General features: G+C 41.9%; 1 protein-coding gene across 3 annotated transcripts in view; it reads right to left on the bottom strand.

The window, feature by feature from the left end:
* LOC121441946 (synphilin-1) overlaps positions 1-24,298 on the bottom strand; it is a 138,616-nt gene that overhangs the window by 14,178 nt on the left and 100,140 nt on the right. For all 3 annotated transcript variants that reach the window (XM_041643360.1, XM_041643359.1, XM_041643361.1), the window contains exons 5-8: positions 22,665-22,844; positions 15,729-15,842; positions 6,236-6,361; positions 3,002-3,171 (exon numbers count right to left, since the gene is read on the bottom strand). In XM_041643360.1, the coding sequence (XP_041499294.1) occupies positions 3,002-3,171; positions 6,236-6,361; positions 15,729-15,842; positions 22,665-22,844 (590 nt within the window). The remainder of the gene's footprint in view (positions 1-3,001; positions 3,172-6,235; positions 6,362-15,728; positions 15,843-22,664; positions 22,845-24,298) is intronic.

Below are 24,298 nucleotides of genomic sequence, written 5' to 3'. Positions count from 1 at the left end.
GAGGCCTAAGTAGTCTGAGATGACATTGTCAGCCATGTTGGTTCCTTCTGGGGGCCACGATGGTATCCATCCTGTACCCTGTGCCTGTCTCCTAGGGTCTAGTTTTTATTGGTGAACTCTGGTTTCATAGTTTGTAGATATTTCCCCATGGACACTGTCTTCATGTTCACATGGCATACCATCTGGGTTTATACCCATTATTTATAGAGATGCAAGTCACCAGGTTAAGACTCACCGCTATAACCCCACTTGAATTTGCTATCTTCTCCGAACATCTGATTTCCAATTAAGGCTACACTAAAATATTAAGATTTTGGACCTTCCTGGTGAGGCAGAATTCCATTCCAAATACTAGGTTTACTAACAGGGACTTCAGTAGAGTTGAAGTTTGCCATTTCTAGAAATAGCAATGGCTATAAAGGAGTTGGGAACAGCATTATAATAAGGAGAAGGACTTAAGGCTAATTGTCCCCAAAGCTCACCCTGGGTAAAACTCAGGAGTTTTCAAGCTTTGGAAATGTTTTCCCTCCCTTGCCCTGTTACCCATGTCCCACAGCATAAAGGCCACAGAGCTCCGGGACTACTTCATGGGATTTCTCTACACACTTCTGGGTTTGCTCATGTCATAAAAGTACATACTACACAAAAGGTCAGTGCCCAAAGAGCACCTCACACATTTTATCTTTTCTCTGACTAACAATGCTTGTCCACAGCATTTGGATCTCAAGGTTGGATATGGCTGCCATCTGTCAGTGTATAGAGCTTGCTCATCCCAGGATAACTAACAGAGAGAGTGGTCTGGACCTTGAATTTGCAAAAGTCACCAATATAACAGCAAAACAACTATGCAGCTCATAAAAAATTTTCAGAGTCTGAGACATAAATGCTGAGATTTTAAAAAAATCTATTTTCTGCAGCCGGGCGAGGGTGGCGCACGCCTTTAATCCCAGCACTCGGGAGGCAGAGGCAGGCGGATCTCTGTGAGTTCGAGACCAGCCTGGTCTACAAGAGCTAGTTCCAGGATAGGCTCCAAAACAACAGAGAAACCCTGTCTAGAAAAACCAAAAAAAAAAAAAATCTATTTTCTGGGTGTGGAATTTTAGGGAAAGTATTCTATGGGATGGTTTTAAAGCTTCTCTTTAAGAGTATGTCCATTTATCACTGGAGGGAGTGGATGGTGCTTCAGCATTTTTGGAAAGGCATTGAGTAACAATCTCCTTACATCCCCAAGATTTTAGGGTTCAGCCCAGGGCCTCTGCATGCCAGGCAAGTGCTCTACCACTGAGTTATCGTCCCAGCCTCTCTAATTTTAAAATACACGCCTTTTATTCTGTCTACTCCCTTATTCAGAAAGCTATGTAAATACATAAAGACTTATGAAAGAGTCTGCTCACTGTGGAAAAATAACTCAGTGAGTTATTAGGTTATTAACTAATATATACTCTTTCTCCAGCTACAGCGAGATCTTGAAGTCTGCCCAGGCTCACCTGTCACGGAGAAGTTTTGTTTAACCGACAGAGCATTCTTGGAGGAAATCTTTTATACTTTAGGTTTTAAACTCAGATTACATTAGATTCTACCAATATGAGGGCCACAAGAGGCTTGCATGTCTGAGGCAAAAGAGGGCACGTAGAGAGACAGGGAGTTGCCTGAGCTCAGGGAAGGCACAGGGAGTCCAAGGTCACATCATACTGTTACCTGACACATATCTACAACCAGTTAAGGTCTCTTGCCCATACTGGCCCTTTTCTCATCCAAGAAATCTGTAAATAGGAGATGTTTCTTTTCTCACTAAACTCTGGTAGAGGGCTGGAGAGATGACTCAGCGGTTATAAGCACTGGCTGCTCTTCCAGAGGACCCTGGTTTGATTGCTAGCACCCACAAGGTGGCTCACAACTGTCTACAACCGCAGTTCCAGGAGATCTGATGACACCATATTCTCACCTCTGTGGGCAACAGGCACACACATAGTGTGCAGACAAATATGCAGCCAAAAACTTCAGGCACATAACATAAAAATATTTTTTAAAAACTAGAGTAGATTCATCACCCACTATACTATATTGTACTGTATTATATTATAAATATCTGTATTATAAATATCCTTGTTAAATGTATATAAATATGCACATATATTTTAAAAATAAGATTTTATGTTTTTCTTCTAAAATTTAGTTTAATGGTTAAAGGATTTTGTCCTTCTAATCTGTTTAACTTTTTGGACTTTTGATGATTCCAATTACCAAGAAAACTCCCTCAACCTGGCAGCTATTGTGTGATCTGTGAGATTTCTAAGAGCTGAGGTTGGTCCCTCACTAACTCCTTAATTCTTTCTAGACTCCCACCTGATGTCTTCATATTCCATCCCATCTTCTTCAACTATTTATGTTGTGGTTATCTTCCACAAATTCTTCTCTGACACCTGATAGGTAATGGGTACCAGTTTCATAATCAATCAGGCAAATGACTTATAAAGTGACATTTATATTCTGAAACTGAATTAAAACCCTGCTTCATTTTTCCCAATAAATTTGCTGTGGATGGGTATCAAGACACTTATATCTATAATTTCCCAAAGACACACTTCCCTTGTTGAGAACACTGGGGCATTTCTAGCCTTTCCTTCTCCCTCACTCTTCATGATGTCCTACACAAAGAATGAAAGGACAGAGAGGATGCTTGTGTGTTACTCAGGCTCTGCTGCTACCTGTCCCTGAGGTGACAGCAATGCAGATGACACTCCCTCTCTGTGAAGACTGTGATTCCCTGCTGGTGCGCTTGCTCTGCACCTTATGGCTCATTACCATTTTGCCTCTTTAGAGCTGCTATGTTAAGCATGTACACAGGTTGTGAGCCTCTAGGATGGAGGAAGAAAAGATGAGAATGCCCAGATTTCACTAACACCTGGAATGAAGGGAACTCTCCAAAGCCCTTGGCTCAGATCTAAGCACAAGAAATACAAGGTAGACTTCATTCTCTAGGAATCAAGTGGCCACTTACTCCTTTAGCTGCTTGGTCAACTTCACCACTTGTGAGGCCAGTGACATGCAGGTCTCTACTACCACTAGGTACCGGGAGCACAGGGTGTGCCCATGCCGCTCAGCACTCTGGGAGGGCTTTTCCCCAGCGTGGTTCTGCATAGTGACATTTGCTCCATATTCCACCAGGGTCTGCCAGAAAATAGAAAAACATATCATTGTATCAGGACTTGCTTTTTATTAAACAGATTGTGTGTGTGTGTGTGTGTGTGTGTGTGTGTGTGTGTGTGAAGATGGTGTCTACAGAGGCCAGAAGAGGACATCACATTACCTAGAGCTGGAGTTATGGATGGTTGTGAGTTGTTTGGTGTGGGTACTGGGAACCAAACTTGGGACCTCAGGAAGAACAGCAAGCGCTCTTAATGACTGAGCCATCTCTCTAACCCCAGGACTTCCTTCTGAACATGGTTTTTAAAAGACTGTAACAGAATGCTGGGTGGATTTTTTTCTCATTATTCCAAAGCCAATTATCAGAGTCCATGGTGTTGTGCGGAAAACACCAATTCAGAGAAAAGTATCTCTGGTCTACCTAGATGATTCTAGAGGCTTCCCTTCACAAAAAACAACGATGGGACCAAACTGGTGTTACTATTTTCTTATGCACATGTAGCCTACAAGGGAGGTCTACGAACCCCTCATCCCCTTTACAAGATGGGCAATGCAATGTTTGTAATATTTTGTCATTTTGATAGTTGGGGTTCAAAGAAAGCATTCTTAAAATCAGTGGAGCTATGGGATGTGGAGAGTGGCATTCTGTCATCCTAGTCTTATTCTCTTGGGTAATTGGATTTGGAATAACACTTGATAAGCTCTTGCCAGGCCTCCCTAGTCAGGAATAAAATAATTGGAAAGAGATAGTATAGGGGCCTGGAGAAGCTGTGAAGCAGTTCACTTGGGCCATGACAAAGATACCAATTGGGTAGACTTTGTAGCAAAGAGCTTGGTGTGACCTTCTCCCTTTCCCATGGGATAGGATTCTCTAGAGTAGTGGTGTGAACTTGTCCCTTTCCCGAGGGAGAGGGTTCTCTAAAGTCATGGGCAGCAGGTGCACCAGAGATGGAAGGATATGTGTATGAGGTTAAAGAGTCAAAGTTGGAACCAGATCTCTCATGTGAAGTACCAATGCAAGTACTCCAGGGGATGCTTCAAAGCCTCTACACCTGGATGCCATAGAACACAACAGTGAGCGGAGCCAGCTGAAGAGGTGTTGAAGCAATGACTTCCAAGGAGGCTGAGGCCTTTCTCAGCCGAGTAAGAGGACATTTGCATTTCTTTTCTAATATCTTCTATTTGTTTTTGATAGTATAGCTGGAATGGGGTGGATAGGATCCCACAAGGTGGATTAAGGGGCAGACATAACTCATTGTGAGTCCTTCATCTAGCCTCAGAGTGTGGAGAAGAATGGTAATGTTCAGTTTAAAACTGTTTTTGAGCAAAATTTAACAGGCAAAAGCGAGTGGAGAAGTTATGACATGTGACCAAAGTATCATGAATAGAGGAGAGGAAGACTTGACAGAGCATGGTTGAAGTCAATGACCTAAAAACATGGAAATGGTTCCATTTCAATACTTTCATTTAATACTAATTTAAAATTGTTAGAGTCTGTAAGGAAGCTGTCACATGAATAGTAAGAACTTGTTGCTCCCTGACATATTCTTTGATGACATGATGATGCTGATACTGAAAACCTCGGCTTATTTTGGTAGTAATGATTTCCCCCACAAACAGTGCTTATGTTTAATATCATCAACTGCTAGACTCAGAGGCCATTAAAGAACTTCATTTTCCTCTTAGTTTATGGCTGCTCACCATGAAAGGTCAGCTTTCCATAAAGCCGCTTCCTCCCTCTCTCAGGGTGTCACAGAGACCCTGTCAGCAGGAACCCCTAAGAGACTCAGTCTAAACACACACTGTTATTCCTGCCCTTGACTCGGATCCCGGCAGTTTGCCCTCCGCTCTCCTCCCCCAGTCCCTTTCTCAACCCAGAAGACCCCTTACTTGCTCTACTCCCTCATTACTATTATTTTTTAATCTTCCACACAGTGGATAGACTCTGTCTGAGTTATCCAAGTTTCCACGGTGCCTAGTGCCAAAAACACCATTGTGTGAAGCGGAGTGACGGATGCCCTGGGAGGCAACCTACTTCTCTCCACATATTAAAAAGAAAATATCTAAACTGTAAATAGAAGTAGTAACATCCCCTGGGTTTCTTCAGGCTTCAGTCACTGATTAGTTTATGAAATGTTTGCTTCAGGATTATTAAACATTGTTTGAAAAGACCCATCTTTTTTTTTTTAAATCTTCATCCAGTTGTCTTTCTTCCATAGAAAAACAACACCATTATTTTAATCATTTTGCATATATTGGTAAGAAATTTGGCTTTTTCTTCAGTCTACGCTTTCTTAGTTATCACTTTTTTCCATGTTAGTGTGTTAAATTAGGAGATGCACCATTGCCAACCCTGATGGGACGGCGTCCAGATACTCTGGATATTTCCTCTTCACTTAGCTCTCTAAGAGCTGATGTGTGAGCAGAGGTCCTCTAGAGAACTTCCTGGTATTCTCTGCATTTTTGCTGATATTATACTCTTGACTTTTATATTCAAGGTTTTGGCATACATTCTTAAGTGACTTTCTGAACAGCTGGCTCTCATTGCCCAGTGCTCTGTCTCGGATGCAGTCTTCCCTTCCCATAGAGACCCTTTACCGACTGAGTGCTCACCTTGTGACTTGGGTCTGTGACCACAATACTCCCCCTACCCCCTTCCGTGCCTCTGCTTAATAATCTTTAACTATCACATGCACAGAGAACATGAGATTTTTTTGTAAGATATGTTGGGCTACAAGTGTGAGGCTACTTGAGGCTGTTGGGTGAAACCAAGGCCAATCAAGGCTGAACCTGGTCTGCTCAAAGCCCAAGGGGATCCATGACCTAGCTTCTCTGACTCTGGGCCTTTTAAACACACTTGTGAAGCTCAGTCCTATCACAAAGAAAGGAAAGGACAGGGTTCTTACTGTCCAGTTTGCTACCCCTACTGTATAGTACAAAAGCTGATTTAGTACAGGCATTTTCCTAATGAATAAAATTCCTTCCTTTCCTGTATTGTTCCTTCTTGTCTTCCTCCTTCCTTCCCTCCACTGCCCCTGTTTCGTTTCTCAAGAGACCCCTTCCTGACTGTGAGCAGCAAGCTGTGCACCTGTATGCATCCAAGGTAGCCATGCTGGGAGGCGACGTGAACAGCACTGTTGCCTTCCTGGTCCACTTCGTCCAGCGAGATGCCTTGTTCTTGCATGAACTGAAGAAGCCACAGGAGAATCTTCTCCTAGACACACACAAGAGCACTTGGGATTAGTGGAATATCATGCAGAGAAGCTGAATATAAAGAAACAGCAGTATAACTTACGAGCAGTGTGTAACATCAAATATTACTTATCCTATCAAAAGGATATTCCCATTCAGTAAGCACTAAAAGCTGTAGGGCTGACTGAAATGCAAAAGAGGATCGCAAAGAAGATTTCGAAGGTGGGAAGTTTCCTTGGAAGTGTTCTTGTTACTTAGGCTACAGAAGCGGGGGAGAATTTACAGAAAGTATCGGTCCGCATAGTCACACAGCTAGACAGATTTGAAGTTGAAACCTGAATCCAGGTCTTTTGATGTCAAGTCTCTTAAGGCGACACTTTCTGTTCTGTTAAGCTGCCTGTAGCTTTCAAGCAGATTACCCCAAGACCTTACACTACCGACACAACTCGATTTACTTTTAAATTTATATTCTTAAACCATGGCCCCCTAATCCTGAACATCCTGCAGTCCACAGACTGAACATGAACATTGTCGTAAGCTGTCAAATCCAAGATAACCTTGCTGAGATAAAGCAGGAACTTCTTGTTCTTGTCTCTGACCAAATGCTGGTGGTATTTTTTTTAAAAGTAATATCATTTTTTCCCCTTCATGTTAAAGGAAAGGAAGCAAAGGCAAAGAGACTAAGTCTTTCAGAAGCAAAGCCAGAGAGCGAGCAGTCAGGATGGTTCATCGTAATCTGTTTGCAGTTTACCCAGTGAATGTTTTGTGGTGTTTTCATGTCATGGTTTTTGGAGCAAGCAAGGAGATGGGATTTCACTGTTTTAAAATAGAAGAATTAAATATAAAGTAAAAAACACGAGAGTGGTAAAAACAACAGCATGAAGCTTAGTGGGTGGAATGTGACATTTAAAAAGATGATCATGTGCTTGGAATAGCCTTGAACTTCTTTCTTCTTAACCTCTTAAAGGATTTTCTCCCCTCTGGTTATTTATTCCGACTGGTCATGAACTTTTTTTTGGATTAAATTTGCCCTCATCTTCTGAACATGCCAGTTAATTTGCTAAAGGAATTTTGGATCCAAACAGCTAACTCCTAAATGTTTTTCTCTCTGCTGGTCAATAGGGCACTGTTTACAAAGGTAGCTAACACGTGGGAACAGACAGAATGTTTGTGCTCTACTCTGTCCAAGTGGGCAAGCTGGAGTAAAACCCCTCAAAAGCAAAATGAGGAAAATGGAACTGATTCTTACATCTGAGTAAGACAGTACCTGGGAGAGCGGGATGAGTGCTAGCTGCGGATGGAGGTGGACCTTGTAGAGAGTCAAAGGGTCTTCAAGGGTCCCCAGAAAAAGGGGCAAGGCTAAGCCTGGAGACTCAGGTTGAGAACTAGAAACTGGAAAAGGGAGTCCTGATAGGCTTAACTCTCTTCTTCAAAGACCAACTTAGGGGAAATTGGGGCTGATGTTGGGCTAGAATAGATAGTGTTTTCATGTGTTTGAGACCATAAAATGGCTACTCTACTTTTCCTAATTAACTAGGCACACTTGGAAACAGGTTATTGTGTTATGCAACTTAGTTCTTTTAACATTTCAATGAGGGGACAAGAGAGATGGCTCAGGGTGACTACTGCTTTTGCAGACCCAAGTTCAATTCCTAGCACCCACACTGAATGGTTCACAATGGCCTGTATTTCTAACACCAGGAGACCTGACATCCTTTTCTTGTTTCCCAGGGCATTTGAGTTCACATATACATATCCCCTCACACATATAACACACAATAAATCTTTAAAAGTTCTCAGTGGATTGGGACTTGGTAGGCACAGGCAGGTGGATCGCTATGAGTTTAAGGCCAGCCTGGTCTACATAGCAAGTTCCACAACAGCCCGGCATTCATAGAGAGACCCTGTCTCCAAAATCAAAATAGAAATAAAAAACCAAAAGCGACAACAAAAACAAAAGCAAAGTCTCAATGAATAATATCAGGATTATTACCAACTGGCATGAAGTCAATGGCTAAGACTTAAGAAAACTCCAGGAAAGAAGGCTGTGGGGTCTCTACAGATGAGAAGGACAGTCCCACCAATCACAGAACATAACCTCTTCAATAGGTCATTTTCAAGCTTGGGGGACTTGGTTTGTTCCATGATAACAAACCAAGGACTCTTAAAACTGCATATTGGAAGACATTTGGGGGAAATTAGCCCATTCAATCTTGTTTTATAAATCAGAAAACGGTAACTATCTTAGTCAAAGTTTCTATTGCTGAGATGACGCTCCATGATCAAAGCAGGTTGGGGAGGAAAGGATTTATTTGGCCTACACTTCCATATCATACATAGTTCATTACTGAGGAAATCAGGGCAAGAACCCAGGACAGTAACTGATGCAGAGGCCATGGAGGAGTGCAGGCTTGCTCAGCCTGCTTTCCTATAGAACCCAAGACTACTAGCCCAGGGATGGCCCCACCCACAATGGACTGGGCCCTCCCCTATCAACCACTAATTAAGAAAATGCCCTATAGCTGAATATAATAGAGGCACTTTCTCAATTGAGGTTCTCTCCTCTCAGATGACTTCAGCTTGTGTCAAGTTGACATAAAATTAGTCCAGGACAGTGAGGAATGTTGTCTGACTTGTACCAGCTTCCTTTAGAAAGTAAAGTTCAAGAGAGCAGAAGATATTTGAAATGTCCTATTTGTAAACTGTCTTGTCGTGCAAATTTTCAGATTTTTCAGATCAAACTGAATGTTCTAGAGGGTATATCTATTCCACCTGTACAGACCCAGGCTTTACTAAAATCATAGTGTTTTGACTTTAGTAATTGGACTGTCATCAATAGAATATTACATTTTTTTTTAGGTTTCTAGAAACATGGAGATGTGGAGAAAAATTGAGGGCCCTTGGCAAGGGGCCAGGTGATGTGGGAGAGTAAGATATAGGAGCGCTCTGTGAGAAAAGAGAGCTGCCGTGGATCCTGAGTGCCATGCGCCTGTGCCCAGATGTATTGTTACAATAATCTTTTCTTGTAGTGGCTGTTGGAGACCTTACCTAAGACTCACACAAGGCAGAAACAATTCTACTGACTCACCAGTGTTTTGCGTGGCGCCTCAAATTTCATTATATACTTTCTGTAGTACAGCTCTTTTATATGAAACTAGATAAACCACCATGAGAACAGAACAAGAGTGCTGAGGAAGGGGGAGGGGCAGAAGACCAAAAGATCACTTGTGACCTGAGAGAGGAAAGGAGGATACTGGTGTAAGCTGGCTTAGTGGACAGATGGGGTGTGGGGGAGAAGAGGTGAGGAAAGAAGTGTCAAAAATGCATAATGAAACCTAATTGATTTATGTTAATAAAATCTATATATATATATATATACATAATGTTAAGATGATAAGGCAATTGGCCTTTTTACTCATATCTTGTAAAGAAAAATCTTTCCTGTCATACCATATGGATGGGTTCTACTCAAAGGGACTGCATGAGGGGTCTTCTGATTACATGCATTTAGGATTTCAAGACAGATGGCTAGTTTCCCTTGTTTTCACATAAGATCTTTAGCACTCATTATAGGAATGCAGAGTCCTAGAATGAAATGGTGACTTATTCGACGAGCACACTAAAACATAAGCAGGATAGAATGGCCACTTATCCAGCTAGCAAGGCCCTTGTTGATGCCTACATGTGTTAGAGACATACTTAATGATGTCATCCTCCCCTCCTAGTGCTTTAATGCATTCAGATTCTCTCTTCCTCTCAGCTGTGTGAGCGTGTGTGTGTGTGTGTGTGTGTGTGTGTGTGTGTGTATGTGTGTGTTCTTCTTCTCCATTGCAGGAGAAAGTGTTGAAGGAGGGATGCAATGTCAGACTTTCATTTTTGGTAAATATTACTTTCAGAGGTTATCCTAAGCAGTCCTATGAATAGAGAAGCTTGTCTCTGTTGTTTCTATCTTGAGGAATACTCTCCAATATAAAGTCTGTCCATTCATTTATCAGTCCACTCACACATCCCCTTATCTATGCAGCTTACATCTATGGACCAAGAACTTCTCTTATCTACATATTTCCTCTTCTGAGGATTCTTTGGCCTTTGGATAACCTGTCTTAGCATTGCAACTTAAGTGTTCCCAAAGGCAATTCAAGGTCCTTAAAGAGGCAATTAATACATGCAATTTATAACATGTGCTGAACAAAGTCTAATAAAAGTTTAATTGAAATATATGTCACAGTTTTATTGCTGGTATCAATAAAATCTCTACAGTTTGTGGTACAACTTGGAGTCACCTTTGTCTGCAACACTAGATCACCAAATCTAATACATCAGTTTAGAGATTCATCCCATCTATCAAGATGTCAAAATATTAAAAAAAACAAAAGAAAGAAAAAAGAAAAACAGTCATCAAAAAGATGGTAAGATGGGGTGGGGGGAAGATGGATGTAAAAATTAAGTATAACAAGGCCAAAATAACTTCTTAGTAAGTTTGGTTTATTCTTTACTTAAAGTAAAAAGTAGACAAACTACACTACTAGCAATAAAATCAACAAATTGGGAGATTTGCCAAAGCAGCCAACATTTGTCTAGTGTGTTTTGCTACATATTTTGGACTGGGCAGTATACTGGCCCTCATTAGATCTTCAGAACTCCCAAGAGGGAAGTTCTCTTGCCATATCATACAGCTGAGAACACAAAGGCACAGGACACACCTCTTTTCCCTTCTCTTTTCTTGTTTTGAATTCCCTTTCTCTTCTTTCTACATGCATGCATACAAAGCCATCAAGCTAGGACTCGGTAGTACTGAATCCCAGACACCTGGCACTAGGGCTCAGATGTCTTTGGAACTCTCTTTTCCATCTTTAGGGCTGGAACACTGTGTAGGAAGCTGCTTGTTTGTTCCTGGCTGCTCAGCCCCGAAATAATCACACAGAATCCATGTTATTTGCAATACTGTTTGGTCAATAGCTTAAGTGTATTTTTGGCTAACTCATATCTTAAATTAACCCATCTCCACTAATCTGTGTATCACCATGAGGCTGTGACTTACCGGGTAAAGTTTTGGTATCTGTCTCCGGCGGGGTTCATAGCTTCTCCTTTTTGCTCTACCTTCTTTCTCCCAGCATTCAGTTTAGTTTTCCCTGCCTAGCTCTGTTCTACCCTATCAGGCCAAGCCAGTTTTTTTTTTTTTATTAACAATGGTATTCACAGCATACAGAGGGGAATTCCACATCCGAAGGCTCTGATTTTTCCAGCAGCTCTGATTCTAACTGGCATGCTCCTATCGAGAAACTCTGGCTGTCAGTCTGCAGGTTGTGGAGCTCCGGGTTAGTTATCTCTCCAAGATCAGTACTTGGCATTTAGATGGTTGTTTGTGCTAATCTAAAGTTTTTCTGCCAGTGGTGGTAGGAGAAAGCACATCTGCAATCCCAGGTTGTGGGAAACTAAAAGGGGAGGATCGCAAGTTCTCTGTTAGCCTCTTCTGCATAGAAAGACTCTACCAGAGAACAAAAGCAAAACAGAACATAAACAAAACCTAGATTTTTCTACTTTCCTTTCATCTCCAACAAGAGTACTTTTAGATGGTTTCCTTATTTCTGCCCCTCGACATTGAAACAATAGTCAATGAAACAAAGTCCAGGAAAGGATACTTCTCTGGTGAAAGTGACTCACAGAACAGCAACAGGGCATGTGAAAGCACACCCTTCGTCATCGTGCCTTCTGCTGCCAATGACCACTCACGGGAAACTAGGAGCTTTTGCTTGCATCAAAAAGGTCCTTAAAAGAATACCAGACTTTCTCAGGACCAAATGTAAAATAAAGACTAGACACAGTCCAGCATTATGGAGGCACGTCGTTTAGACAGTGTTTTGACTAAATGCTCCATGAAAGACTCAAAAACCAAAGGAATCACAAATTCAATGCTGCATATCACACAGTCCCCTCCCCCCCCACCAAGTATCAAGACAGGATAGGGTGACAACTCCCACAGCAGCTTCAGGCAGACTATCTGCAGGGAGAGCCTGGCTAGCACCTGAACCTTCATGTTGGCCTAAAATACCCAAGCCACACAGACAGTGGTTTTGAATAGACACCGTTCTGTCTCCATTGTTTCACCAACAGCTTTCCTATTGAGAGGCAGAGCAGACCTATGCAGGAAGCATCCCTACCCCAGGCCTGCTTCTCTAGTCCCCATAAGGCTTTAGCCTTCCTGCTCCCTGTAGCTAGTTCTGCTAGGTATAGGCAGGCAGTAAAATAATTGTGCCCTCTGAGAGTTCGAGTGTCAGCGTGAGGAAAGTCAATTCCTATCATCCAAAGATCTCTCACTCCAGGCGTCCACTAAACCCACTGGATACCCTGTGGCACTGCAGTGTTTAAAGGCTTTTTTTTTTTTTTTTTTATAAGAAAAAGGACACAAATTGGGAGTCAACTGGAGCCTGTTTTTTTTCTGGATCTATAGGAGGGTAGAGAGCAAGGAGAGGAAGCAGTGAACAATTTTCTTTGGTTGGTCTGATCCTTTCCAAAGGTATTTACTGAGGAAACAAAGATCAGAACACACTCTGTCTAGTGCCTGGCTGGCAGAGAAAGACTCGCATGTGCTGAATCCATTAGAAACTGCTTGATAGCAGTCTTCCTTGTGGAAATATTAGCCTTGTCACGGTTCCAAGTTCAGCTTCTCTGCAGGTTATCTGTTACATAAGTGGCTGTGGCGGATGGAGGATGACACCGGGAAGAACTGGCAGGTCATCTGGGCTTCTATATTTTCCATGGGGGTAGAGTGTTCTCTGAAGGGTACGATTGGCCTCCCTCAAATCTGCATTTTATGTCATAAAAATGCATCGCATCCTAGAGCAACCTCAGGATGAATACCAGCGTGAAGCTAATGTTTGACAAGCCTCTTTAATGGGTCACTAGATTTTGCGTTTTCCTTGATTTCAGCTCACACAGCCTTCCCACAAGGGGGCACTTCCTTCTGTTCTATTCCAACAGCTTAAGAATTCTGAGAAACGTGCTCTGAGACCCGAATAAAGAAAGTAGCAAGGAACTGACGTTTCCTTGAAGATTGCTGATGCCAGTCCTTTGCCCAGAGCCTCAGAACAGGTCTGGCTAAGCCCTCTTCCCTCCCTAACTGAAGTCAGTATTGCAACCTTTCCACAAATACCCCAAAGGCCCAATTAGGCTTTGAGTGAGCAAACGAAATTAGAAATGTAAAGCCATCGATCGCATAGTTTAATAAATTTGCTCAATACCAAAAATGACTAATGGAGATTAGCAATGGTCAAATACTTGAGAAAAATGTAAAAACCTCTGTTTTAGCAAATGTGTAATAATTGTCATTGGTTTTCACGACAGAGGGTTGGACTGCGAAGCACAGTGCAAAAAAAAAGACATAATTCTAATATTTCAATGATAGGGACTTATTCAGACTTTTATTGTTCCTCCCATCCCTCCCTTTAAATTCCATGCATTTATACAGTTACTTACTTCAGTGGTCTGTGTGAGATATTCCTGTACAAACCATCTGTACAGATGGGGACAAAACAACTCGGCCCCTGAAGACACTGGACCTGAGTGGAAATCTCGTCTGTCTCCCTCCCTCCCTCCCTCTCTCCCTCCCTCCCTCCCTCCCTCCCTCCTTCTCTCTCTCCTTCTCTCTCTCTCTCTCTCTCTCTCTCTCTCTCTCTCTGTCTCTCTCTCTCCCCCTCCTTCCCTCCCTCCCTCCCTCTTTCCCCCCTTTCCTTCCTTTTTTGGTTTTTCGAGACAGGGTTTCTCTGTGTAACAGTTCTGTTTGTCCTGGAACTTGCTTTGTAGACTCAGGCTGGCCTCAAACTCACTGAGCTCCACCTGCCTCTGCCCCTTACGTGCTGGGATTAAAGGCGTCCGCCATCATCGCATGGCTCGAGTCTTTTCTCTTAATCGCATTAGCCAATGAGCCATTTCTTAACTTTCCTTCTTTGGGTTCTTCATCAATGGAATAAACAAGATCATATAGATAATTTACATAAACTCCAGTAGCATGGAGCTTGGCACACAAAGGAAACATGTGCATATGTGTGGTGTTTCATCTTTGTTGTTTATCTCAGTTTATATATGCATCATATCAACTGAAGTTGCTTTGGTACAGAATAAACTTTCAGCTAGTGTGATTACTAAAGACAAGCCAACCCAGGCATGATCATGCACACTGCTAACCCCAGCACTCGGGAGGCAGAGGCGGGAAGATCATTGGGTTTTGCCTGTAGTGAGTTGCAGTACAGTCTAGACTGCATAAAAAGACCCTATGTCAAAAGCAAACAATAGCACAAAAAGGGAAGAATGACTATGGTAATATTTTCTAGCCTTTTGAGAAATGTGATTGGCATGCTGAAGAAATAAGCACAATCTTCAGTTGGCAATGCCACAATTTACTGCTCCAGAGAAAATCTACAGAGCCAAAGGCAGTGGTGGGGTTAGGGGGCTGGGGAGGTTGGTTAGATACATGAGAAGCAATTTCTTCTGCCACAAATTTGATTAAATCTATTCTTACACTATATTGATGTCCTTATTTTATTCAAGCTTGAGATTGACGTTTTTGTGACTTCAGCATTTTTAAAAGATAAATTGTAACCTCACCCTCAAAGGGAGGTAGATCTGTGTGCATCAGCTAATAATGTCAAGATTTTTCTAATGTAGAAATCAATTTCTTGAGTTTATTATCAGTAATGTGTGCATGTACTTGTGGGTCAGAGGACAATGTTCTGGAGTCAGCCTTCTCCTCCTGCCTATCCGTGGGCTCTGGGGACTGGACCTGGTCATCAGGCTTTTGCAGGGAATGCTCTCTTACCCGCAAAGCATCTGACGGGCCCCGATGGAGAACTTAGTTCTAAGGATGCTCTTGTTAATACACCTGCTCCTTTTTGTTCTGGCGAGGCATCCTTGGCTGATGCCTTAAAGACTTGGTGTTTGGATTTGTGCTCAATAAAGTACTACCATTTTTTTCTTTTTGATAAATGTTAAAAATATCATTGTCAAAGTAGAAAATTAACAAACAAATAACCTTTTAAAAAGCCAGCTATAGTTCCATTCTGTCCCCAAATGACTGCAACTATGTTATGTTGTATTTTTTATAGTCTTAATTTCTTTCTACACAAAATTTAAAGTTGGTACTAACTTACAATGAAAGCTTTATATATTAGATTTTATCAATGTTATATAATTAACCCTTCCTCATATAATTCTACTATATGAATATAGCTTAACTCTTCATCTAAAATCTTGAGTTGAGATATCTAGGGTGTTTAAAACATTCCTTCATTAAAATATTACAATAAATATCATTGTTCATAAAATCTTTAGATTTATGATGTCATGTTGGATTTTGGTGGACATGTAAGAGAGGATACTTAAGGACACCATACCTGCCCATAGCAACCTGCATAATGAATAAGGCTTGGGAAGTCCTTGGAGCAACTCAGTTCTGCAATGGCTTCTGTCTCGCTCACCATCCAGCGCACACACTCCAACTGGCCATTCTAGAGTTTAAGGAGACAAAGAGAAAGAAATTCAAAATTACTAACGTTTAGCACATATCACAAAGATTGCAATTTTACCATGGGAAGACAGATGAATTTTGGCTTTTGTATTGGGCTTGTATTTACTTGAAACATAAATGTAAGACCTGCTACATTCATGCCTTGTGGTTTAGCTCTAAATCAGCGGGAGAATTTCTGCTTGCGTTTGTGATTCTAACCAGTTATTTTTAAATCATTCTGTTGAGCTTTGTGGTAGAGTACCCACCCAGTGTGCGCAAGTTTGATTTCTAGCCCTGAAAACAAGTGAATGAATGGATGAAATTACTCTATTGAGATAAATTTACATTCTGTAAAGAGTAATTGTAGGTATAGTTTATTTTTGAATATATATTCAATATATATACAGCATATATATGTATATATATACACACACATATATATTACTCTAACTCCAATAAAATTAACAGCACTATCAACACTCTCAAAAGTTTCTAGCATCCCATAGCTTTCACCATGCGATGCTATTTTGCTCAAGGCAAAATAAGCTCAGACAAGATGAGCATGTTGCTCTTTGATTCTGGCTTGTCTTTACTTGGTACAATACTAAGACTTAAGTAAACTACTACAAATATTTTTTAATTTTTGAAATTAAAATCTAATTGTATCTTTTTGAAAGTAAGTTCTTATTTATTTTTCTTGAATGGATACCTAGAATTAAAATTTCTTCTTTCTTTATTCTCCCTCCCTTCCTTCCTTCCTCCCTCCCTCCCTTCCTTCCTCCTTCCTTCCCTCCCCCCCTCTTGTTTGGACAAGGTCTCTCTATTTAGTCCTGGCTGTCCTGGATCTCACTATGTAGACCAGGGTGGTCTCAAACTCACAGAGATTCTCCACCTCCCAAGTGCTGATATTAAAGGCGTGTACCACCATGCCAAGCTCTAGAATTTCTAAGATTGTGGTAAGTATATATTTAACCTTATGAAAAGCTGTCAAGCTGGTTTCCAAAGTGGAAAATTACTTTTACTACCACAAACAGCAGCAGAGCGTTCCAGTTGTTCTCTATCCAAGCTAACACATAATATTGTCAGCAATCAGTACCTATCACCTAAAATTTATTTTATTTAGAGATTTATTTATTTTATGTTATGAGTGTTTTGTCTGCATGCATGTCGGTGAACTACATGCATACCTGGTATTCTAGGGGGCCAGAAGAGGGCATCGGATCCTTTGGAACTAGAGTTACAGTTACAGACAGCCATGAGCTGTCATGTGGGTGCTAGAAGTCAAACCCTGGTTCTCTGGAAGAGGAGCAATGCTCTTACTCTCTGAGCCATTTCTCCAGCACTCTTCACTTACAGTTTATAAGATATGGCAATTATTTTCAAAATAAAACACTACCATATTTTTCAAGAAAAATTAACAAATTTCTATTTGAAATAACAGTTTTCACTAAGTGACCAGGCTAAACATTTTAATTAGCAGAGCAATCAAAAGTTCAAAAGGTGACAATATTCTTATGAAAGAAGATTGTTGTTATTTTTAATGATGCTACAAAAGTCTGGAACAGATACAAGTTGTACATTTCTAGGAAACTATAAGTTCTCCCTAGTTATGATGAAGGAGAGCGGTTAGTAGAAAGAGACAAATCACCTGGGGTGTTAGAAAGACTTTTGTTTTATAAAGTCAAATCTGACTCTCATACTTTTGGGTTTAAAATTCTCTCTCATCTATAGTCACCACTGGGTTTTTACTCTCAGCATTGTGAGAGTTTCGGAACATAAACGAGGCATGGAAATAGTTAAGATGCAATCCGTGCTTACTGGGAAGATCTCTTTACCCTTCACAGAAAATCTAAGTGCCGTATCCAGACAGACTCTGAGATGGATGGACGTCCTCGGCCCACCACTGGGCCACAGTTACTTAGCTCTAGGGCATGAACCATCTCACATGGACAACAGAGACGGTAGCATCGCAGTAGGGGGGAAATGAGACGGCAGCACGGGCTCCATGGCCACTCCACTCACTACATCTCTACTCTCCCGGATTTTCTTAGAGACTGGTAAGTGAGGCCATTCATTGTCTTTCTAGCTTGCATACTGTGGGTGTGAGCACAGAAAGGGTCCCCTGGAGTCAGGGAAGGGCAAATGAGCAGCATCTAACAGGATTAGTTTTTCTTTAGCATCTTAACCTGTCAGGACGAAAACATCTATTCCCAGAGGAAGACAGGAGAGGCAATCTCTTTTTTCATTTTCTATTTGACTAACAGGATTCCAAGTCAAGAATGCCCAGTTATACACACACACACACACACACACACACACACACACACTCAGACACCTCTCTCTCTCTCTCTCACACACACACACACACACACACATACTCAGACACCTCTCTCTCTCTCTCTCTCACACACACACACACACACACTCACTCAGACACCTCTCTCTCTCTCTCACACACACAAACACACAAACAACACACACACTCCTACACATTCCCACACATACTGAATCTCTCCCTCACACACACTGACTCACAGTCTCTCACAGACACGTGCACACATTGAGTCTCTCTCACACACACTGTATTTACACAATGCACTCACATAGGCACACTCTCTCTCACACATATATGCACACACACACAAACACACTCTCACACTCCCAAACACACATGCTATTCTGTCCTTGGAGATGTGCTGCATGACTGTGCATGGTATCAAGGTCCCATAAAAAAATCATCATTACAGTCAGTAACAAAACAGCCATGCTGCTGGTTTATCTATTTACTGTACTAGGCTGCTTCTCATTCTCTTAGCCTGCACTCCGGCCTATGACAAAGAGTTTACTGTAAAACAGGATGCTGTGTTACGCTGGCGGTACCCACATGCGTTTCATGTTTACCATGTCCTAACTGCATTAAAGGCCACAGTGCAGATATGTATCATGTGTATGTAAATATTCTCCATGGTGTTTGCACAAGGACAAAATCATGGGAAAATGCATCTCAGGATGTGTCTTCATCTTTAAGCTTTTACTGGCATGGCAGGCAACATGGTCCTTGTTGCCCTGGGGCTGCTCCGTTTGGGGTGCCTGTCTGGCATCCTATCTTCTGGTTGGGTTTGGGTAATGCACATTAAGCCACAGGAGACCAGGAGAAGAGACAGAGTTTGAGGTCTCTTCTGTTCTTGGCTCTCGCGTTGTGGTGCTGCCTTGCTATTGGCCCCACTCCTTCTACTAGTCACGGGTCAAAGTCAGCCACGCCTTTCGGCTCAGCACGTTCTCTCAGGCTCTCGTGACCTCTCTTTTTCCAGGCCCCAGGCTTCAGGAACTGTGCCCCGGCTGTTGCCCCATGAAACATTCTCTTCGTTCTTTCTGAATGACGAAGATGGAAGCCATCTTGATCATACAAGAAGCAAGACAGTGTATATAAATTACTATTAACACAGAAATGTGAAGCCACGCCTCTAGTTTTAGTAAATAGAGACCCGCTGACTACGTCTCTCGCCCTCTCTTTCTGGCTAGTCTAAGTTAAAGGGTTTTTTCTTACCTTTTCATAACCCAGTTTAGCTCTGGAGATTTGTTCTACCATTTTTATACTCCCTGTTACACTTACCTCTGCTTTACATCCTGTTATTTCCTTTCTTTTGTTTGCTTTGGATTAGGTTTTTCTTACCTCTCCAGTTCCTAAGGTGTCTGTCTGAAGCTTTCCTCCCTGCCCACCTCCTTTACAGGCCTCCCTACACACACAAAGCTGTAGATGCTTCCTGTGAAGACAGTGGTTTGTTGCTTTCTCGGTCATCTGCAACCGTCTTCAATTTCCTCTGACCTTTTTTTTCTGCCCTACTGACTGTTTTAGAGAGAACTAATTTGCCATCGTTGTGAATAGCCCATGCTTCCTTGCGGTGTTAGTTTCTAACTGCACTTTATTACTGATGAAGTATGTAAGCACGTATCTCAGTCCTTCACAATGTACTGGGTTTGTTGCTACAACTCGATATAGGCTATATCCTAGAAAATGTTTTCTGTGTACTTGACAAGTGGGTGTATTCGAGGGTTGTGGGCGACAGTTCTTGTAGGTGAATTTTACATCTGGTGAATCAAGGGAGCAGCATTTAAACAGTAAAATGCATCAAAGAACAGAAGGAAATATTATTTCACTTCCCTAAATTTGAAATCAAAACTTGCCTTAAATACAAGTAACAAGAATACAAACCAACAAAAAAGATTATTAAATGCCAGCAGTATACTTCTGCCCCTTCAAGTTTCTGGGCTTAAAGTTATTTGAGTGTTAAAAAAAAAGAATGTCTGTAAGCGTGTATGACGTCACATTATCGCAAGATCAACATTTTGCCTTTGGGCCTAATCAGAACGACCAAAGGAGAAGTTAACCAAACAGAAAAGGAATTAGGCTTATTTCATTCTGAGTTTGCTCAGGTCCTTATACAATTCCTTCTGCCAATTCTATTTTAGAAAACAGACTGTGTTAGAAATCGGGCCTTTCAGAACTTTTTCTTCGCAGTGACTTTGCTTAGCCAGTTCCAAAGGGCACAGACTCCCAACACCGTCACTCTTGAGTCTCCTGGAAAACCCTCAATAAAGTCTGTAATGTAATGGATATATTTATTTATTATGCTCTGCTTAAGGAGCCTGGGAATGAGGAAATAATTTTCCTGTGGTCCTCTGCAAGAGCAGCCAGAGCTTATAACCACCGAGCCATCTCTCTGGCCGCTCTTAGGACTGTTTGATGCGATGAAACACTGTCAGCTGCTACAGGTGTTCAGAACAAGGTCCTAAAACCAGAGCCTGGTGGCTTCTTAAGACTCTCAGCTTCATCAGTGTCACCTGAAGCACACTGAGTGACGTGCAGGTCACCTCTGTGAAGGGTGAGATACCTGTACAAAATACTTGAACGTACTGCTTTGGGCCAATATAATTGGAATGATGGAGCAGAAAGAATGTTTTCTCAAAGCATTCAGAAGCCCAGGTCCCCAGATCTGAAAGAGCTTTTTAGCCTTGTGGGTTTGAGACACATGTGCGTTTCCCTCCAATTATAGCAGAAATTGCTGTGTAAGCCTGCAGCCCTGTTGGTGATGGCTGTACCGTGGTGGCTGAAGTTTAGATAGAAATCAACAGTTCCTGGGGAGATAGCACGGAAGCTGTTCCCACGAGGGCTGCTTGAAAGGCGACTACATGTCTTATGAGCCTTCAAGCTCTATCATGTTTAATCTATCCAAATGAGCAGCAGGGCAAATAAATTAAAAGAAATGTTTTTATTCAATTATATAATAAGGAAATAGTCAATCACCATCCATTAGTTAGGAAAACTAATGGGGACTATATTTCATAAACACTAAACCGGTCTATAATATGGCAGGTGCCAACATTTGTTGGCATTATAAAAATACTTGTCACTGATTTATGCCAAGGGTGTGTCACAGGGTGAGATGCCGATTTTACCATCGACACTGTTATCACCAGTAATCAAGGTGCCTGCTTTTGTCTCCAGGTATATGGGTCCTTAGGAATAGGGACTTATTCAAATTTCTGCCTCCAGCACCCAATAACACAGTACCTATTGGCTTCTGCACACAGACTCAACTCTACTGAATGAGGTTTTTTTTTTCCCTCTAATTTTTTTCCCCACATTGGCTGCAGTAAACTCAGTTCTGATCTGCCATGGCATCATTCACAACCAGAGAAAAATACATTCCCTGGCATCGTAGAGTTCTTTCTAAAAAAGTATTTACTATGCAAATTTTGAAATCAGACTTTCCCAGGGAGCAATATAAACTAAATTAACATTTTTAAGATATAAATTCTGTTGACCAATAAATGCATTAAAGATTTTAAAAATCAGTTTTGCAGATAAGATCTATTAGGAATGGGAGCATAACTTATTGCTTTAAAACTGCTTTAGTAAGGTCACAAGTAGGTTTCTTTAGCTAGCTTGTTCTCCTAGTCAACACCTATGCAATTCCATTTGTAAAAATGATGTATTTGGCTTTTAGGAGATCCAACCATCGTGTGAAGTGGTCTCATGCCGAAGTCAAGATGTGTTCTTTTTCTCTGAACGTCACTTCTGGCTTCTTAATAAGTATGACTAAAGCCTACATTTATCTGCCAAAGATCCCAGCAGACACTTTAGTTTACTAGCTAATCTCCCTGTGACTCGGTTTCTCTCCAGACACTCTTACCACAGTGCCACAAAGGTCCCTGCTTTCTTGTGTTAGGTCCAGGTTTTACTCCACCCCAGTTGGTATTAATTTGCGTACACTTTGACAGATAGGATATTGTGCTATTTCGGGGGACTAAGTATGGACTCCTCAGTGACGCTGGACACAGTTTTGATGCTGATGTCATTTGAACTCAGATTTGATTCATTAAAAGCCCACATTATTGTCCAAAACTCCTAAGAGCTCGCCTCCCTTAACAGACACGTTGATCTAATTCTCCTTGCTTCTTATCCCCACATTAGGAAAAACTGACACAGTCTTTGAGAGATCCAGGTGTGGGTAAGAATCCAAATTGCAATCACCGTGAATAACAAAATTCTCAGCCCTGCAGGGGGTCATCTTCTTTTCTTTTCGTGCGTTGATTGGGAAATTATCCTTATTAGATAATAAACTGGATTGCCATCAAAATCTCAGAGTGGTAGTGACTGGGTGATTAACCCATAATACACTCATTTGCTCTTTGTTTACTAAGTCACTCTCTTCTCTTCCCATTCCAATAGCTTAGCTCACAAGAAATCTTATTTAAAAAAAAAAAGTGGAGATCAAATCCAAAGACAAAGCCCGTGACAGCTCAGCCCCTAAGACGTCACCTTGATGGCCAGACCCGCTGGAGTCAGCTGCTCTGCGTTCCGTTCATTGAGGCAGTCTTCGCCCATCAGAGACGTGAGGTGCTGCAGACATTCTGCATGCCCCTTCGACGCAGCAACGTGTAACAGATTGTTTCCTTTCTCGTCGTGAATTTTGTCCAGATTGTCTGCAGCTAGGTGTGGCTGTACAGGGAGGGGGGTGAGAAGAAGGATGAAGGGAGAAGCCTCAATCAATGAACCAAAACCAGACACTATGGAGGGTCTCCTCTGGGTACAGGAATGAAGGAACAGCTCGTGAGGGCCCTGGTGACCTTGCAAGGATCTAGTTAGTTGGAATCCCTTGCTGTTTGTCTTACAACATGCTTTAGAACAGTGGTTCTCAACCTGTGGGTCGTGACCCCTTTGGGAGTTGAATGACCAACGCTTTCACAAAACATCCTCTAAGGCCATCAGAACACACAGATATTTACATTACAATTCGTAACCATAGCAAGATCACAGTTATGACGTAATAACGCAAATAATTTTATGGTTGGGGTCACCACAACATGGGAAACTGAATTAAGGGACCATAGCATTAGGAAGGCTGAGATCCACTGCTTTAGAACAGGTACTCTCAAGGGACAGATGGTTTTTGAGAGAAAGGATCACCAAGCTAGGACCAATAAGCTGTGAAGGTTTGCAGTTGGTATTTTAGGTCTCTGAGGGGACACTGATGGCAAGCAATAGCTTCTCTATCTGTCACTACACGGCTAAGTGCTGGAGGGACAGGGCTATGCTTTATTGACTGTTGTAGGTTTGCTGGATGAATGAAGCACTTGTGTCGAAGGCCTGACTTGTCAGACAGCCTCCCTCTGCATGTTACCTAAAGGTTGTGGCCACTAGTGTGCTCACAGCAACCTCTAGACATACCAATGACTCGCAGGGGCATCTGGGATATCTGGAGGCAACCTGGTTCTTTGGCTGTTTTCACTCCTCTGAGTATGAAGTGTCTGATAGAATATTTTGGGCAAACCCAGTGGTGTTAGCATTTGTGACTTCTGAATGTATGGGATGAAGGAAAACAATGAACCGAAGAGAATCAGAGGCAACAGCTGGGGAAAATGGAAAAGACATTTTCACGAGAAACCAGTTATGGCTTCATGTGATAAAATCGCTCAATCACATTGTCCTGTTTGTGACAACAGGCCCAGCATGCTATAGTTTCTCCGTGCAAGCTTAACATTAGTGGAGTCGCGATGCCACGATGCAGGCAGTGCATTTCCTGAAGGAGACTTTATCCTCTGAGTAGGAGCCCAGGATTGCTACCATCCGATCAGCGTCTGGAAGCTAGGAAAACAGTGCAGCGGATGGAATGCTAGTTCAGTTGCACTTTCTCAATAGATGTTTCTTACACCAAGTAACTCTGTCTGGAGTCCTTGGAGACAATTCTTCACGTTCCCTGGACACGTAGTGCTGGAGCAGAGCGAAAACCCCGTGTGTGTCAGAGAACAATCAAACTCTAGGGGAAGCTGTATCTGCAAATGTTTTCCAACCCCCCTGGCCCAACTTTTCTGAATAATGATCAGGGTGAAACAGAGAACTCTCTGTTCCCAGATCTGGCAGGTCTGCCATCAGCTGAAAACTGACGTCCCCAC

The sequence above is a fragment of the Microtus oregoni genome, unplaced genomic scaffold (assembly GCF_018167655.1).
Source record: "Microtus oregoni isolate MIOR12 unplaced genomic scaffold, Mior012 000085F_ref0000168, whole genome shotgun sequence".
NCBI classification, from domain to species: domain Eukaryota; kingdom Metazoa; phylum Chordata; class Mammalia; order Rodentia; family Cricetidae; genus Microtus; species Microtus oregoni.
This window is presented reverse-complemented; position numbering and strand designations above follow the sequence as displayed.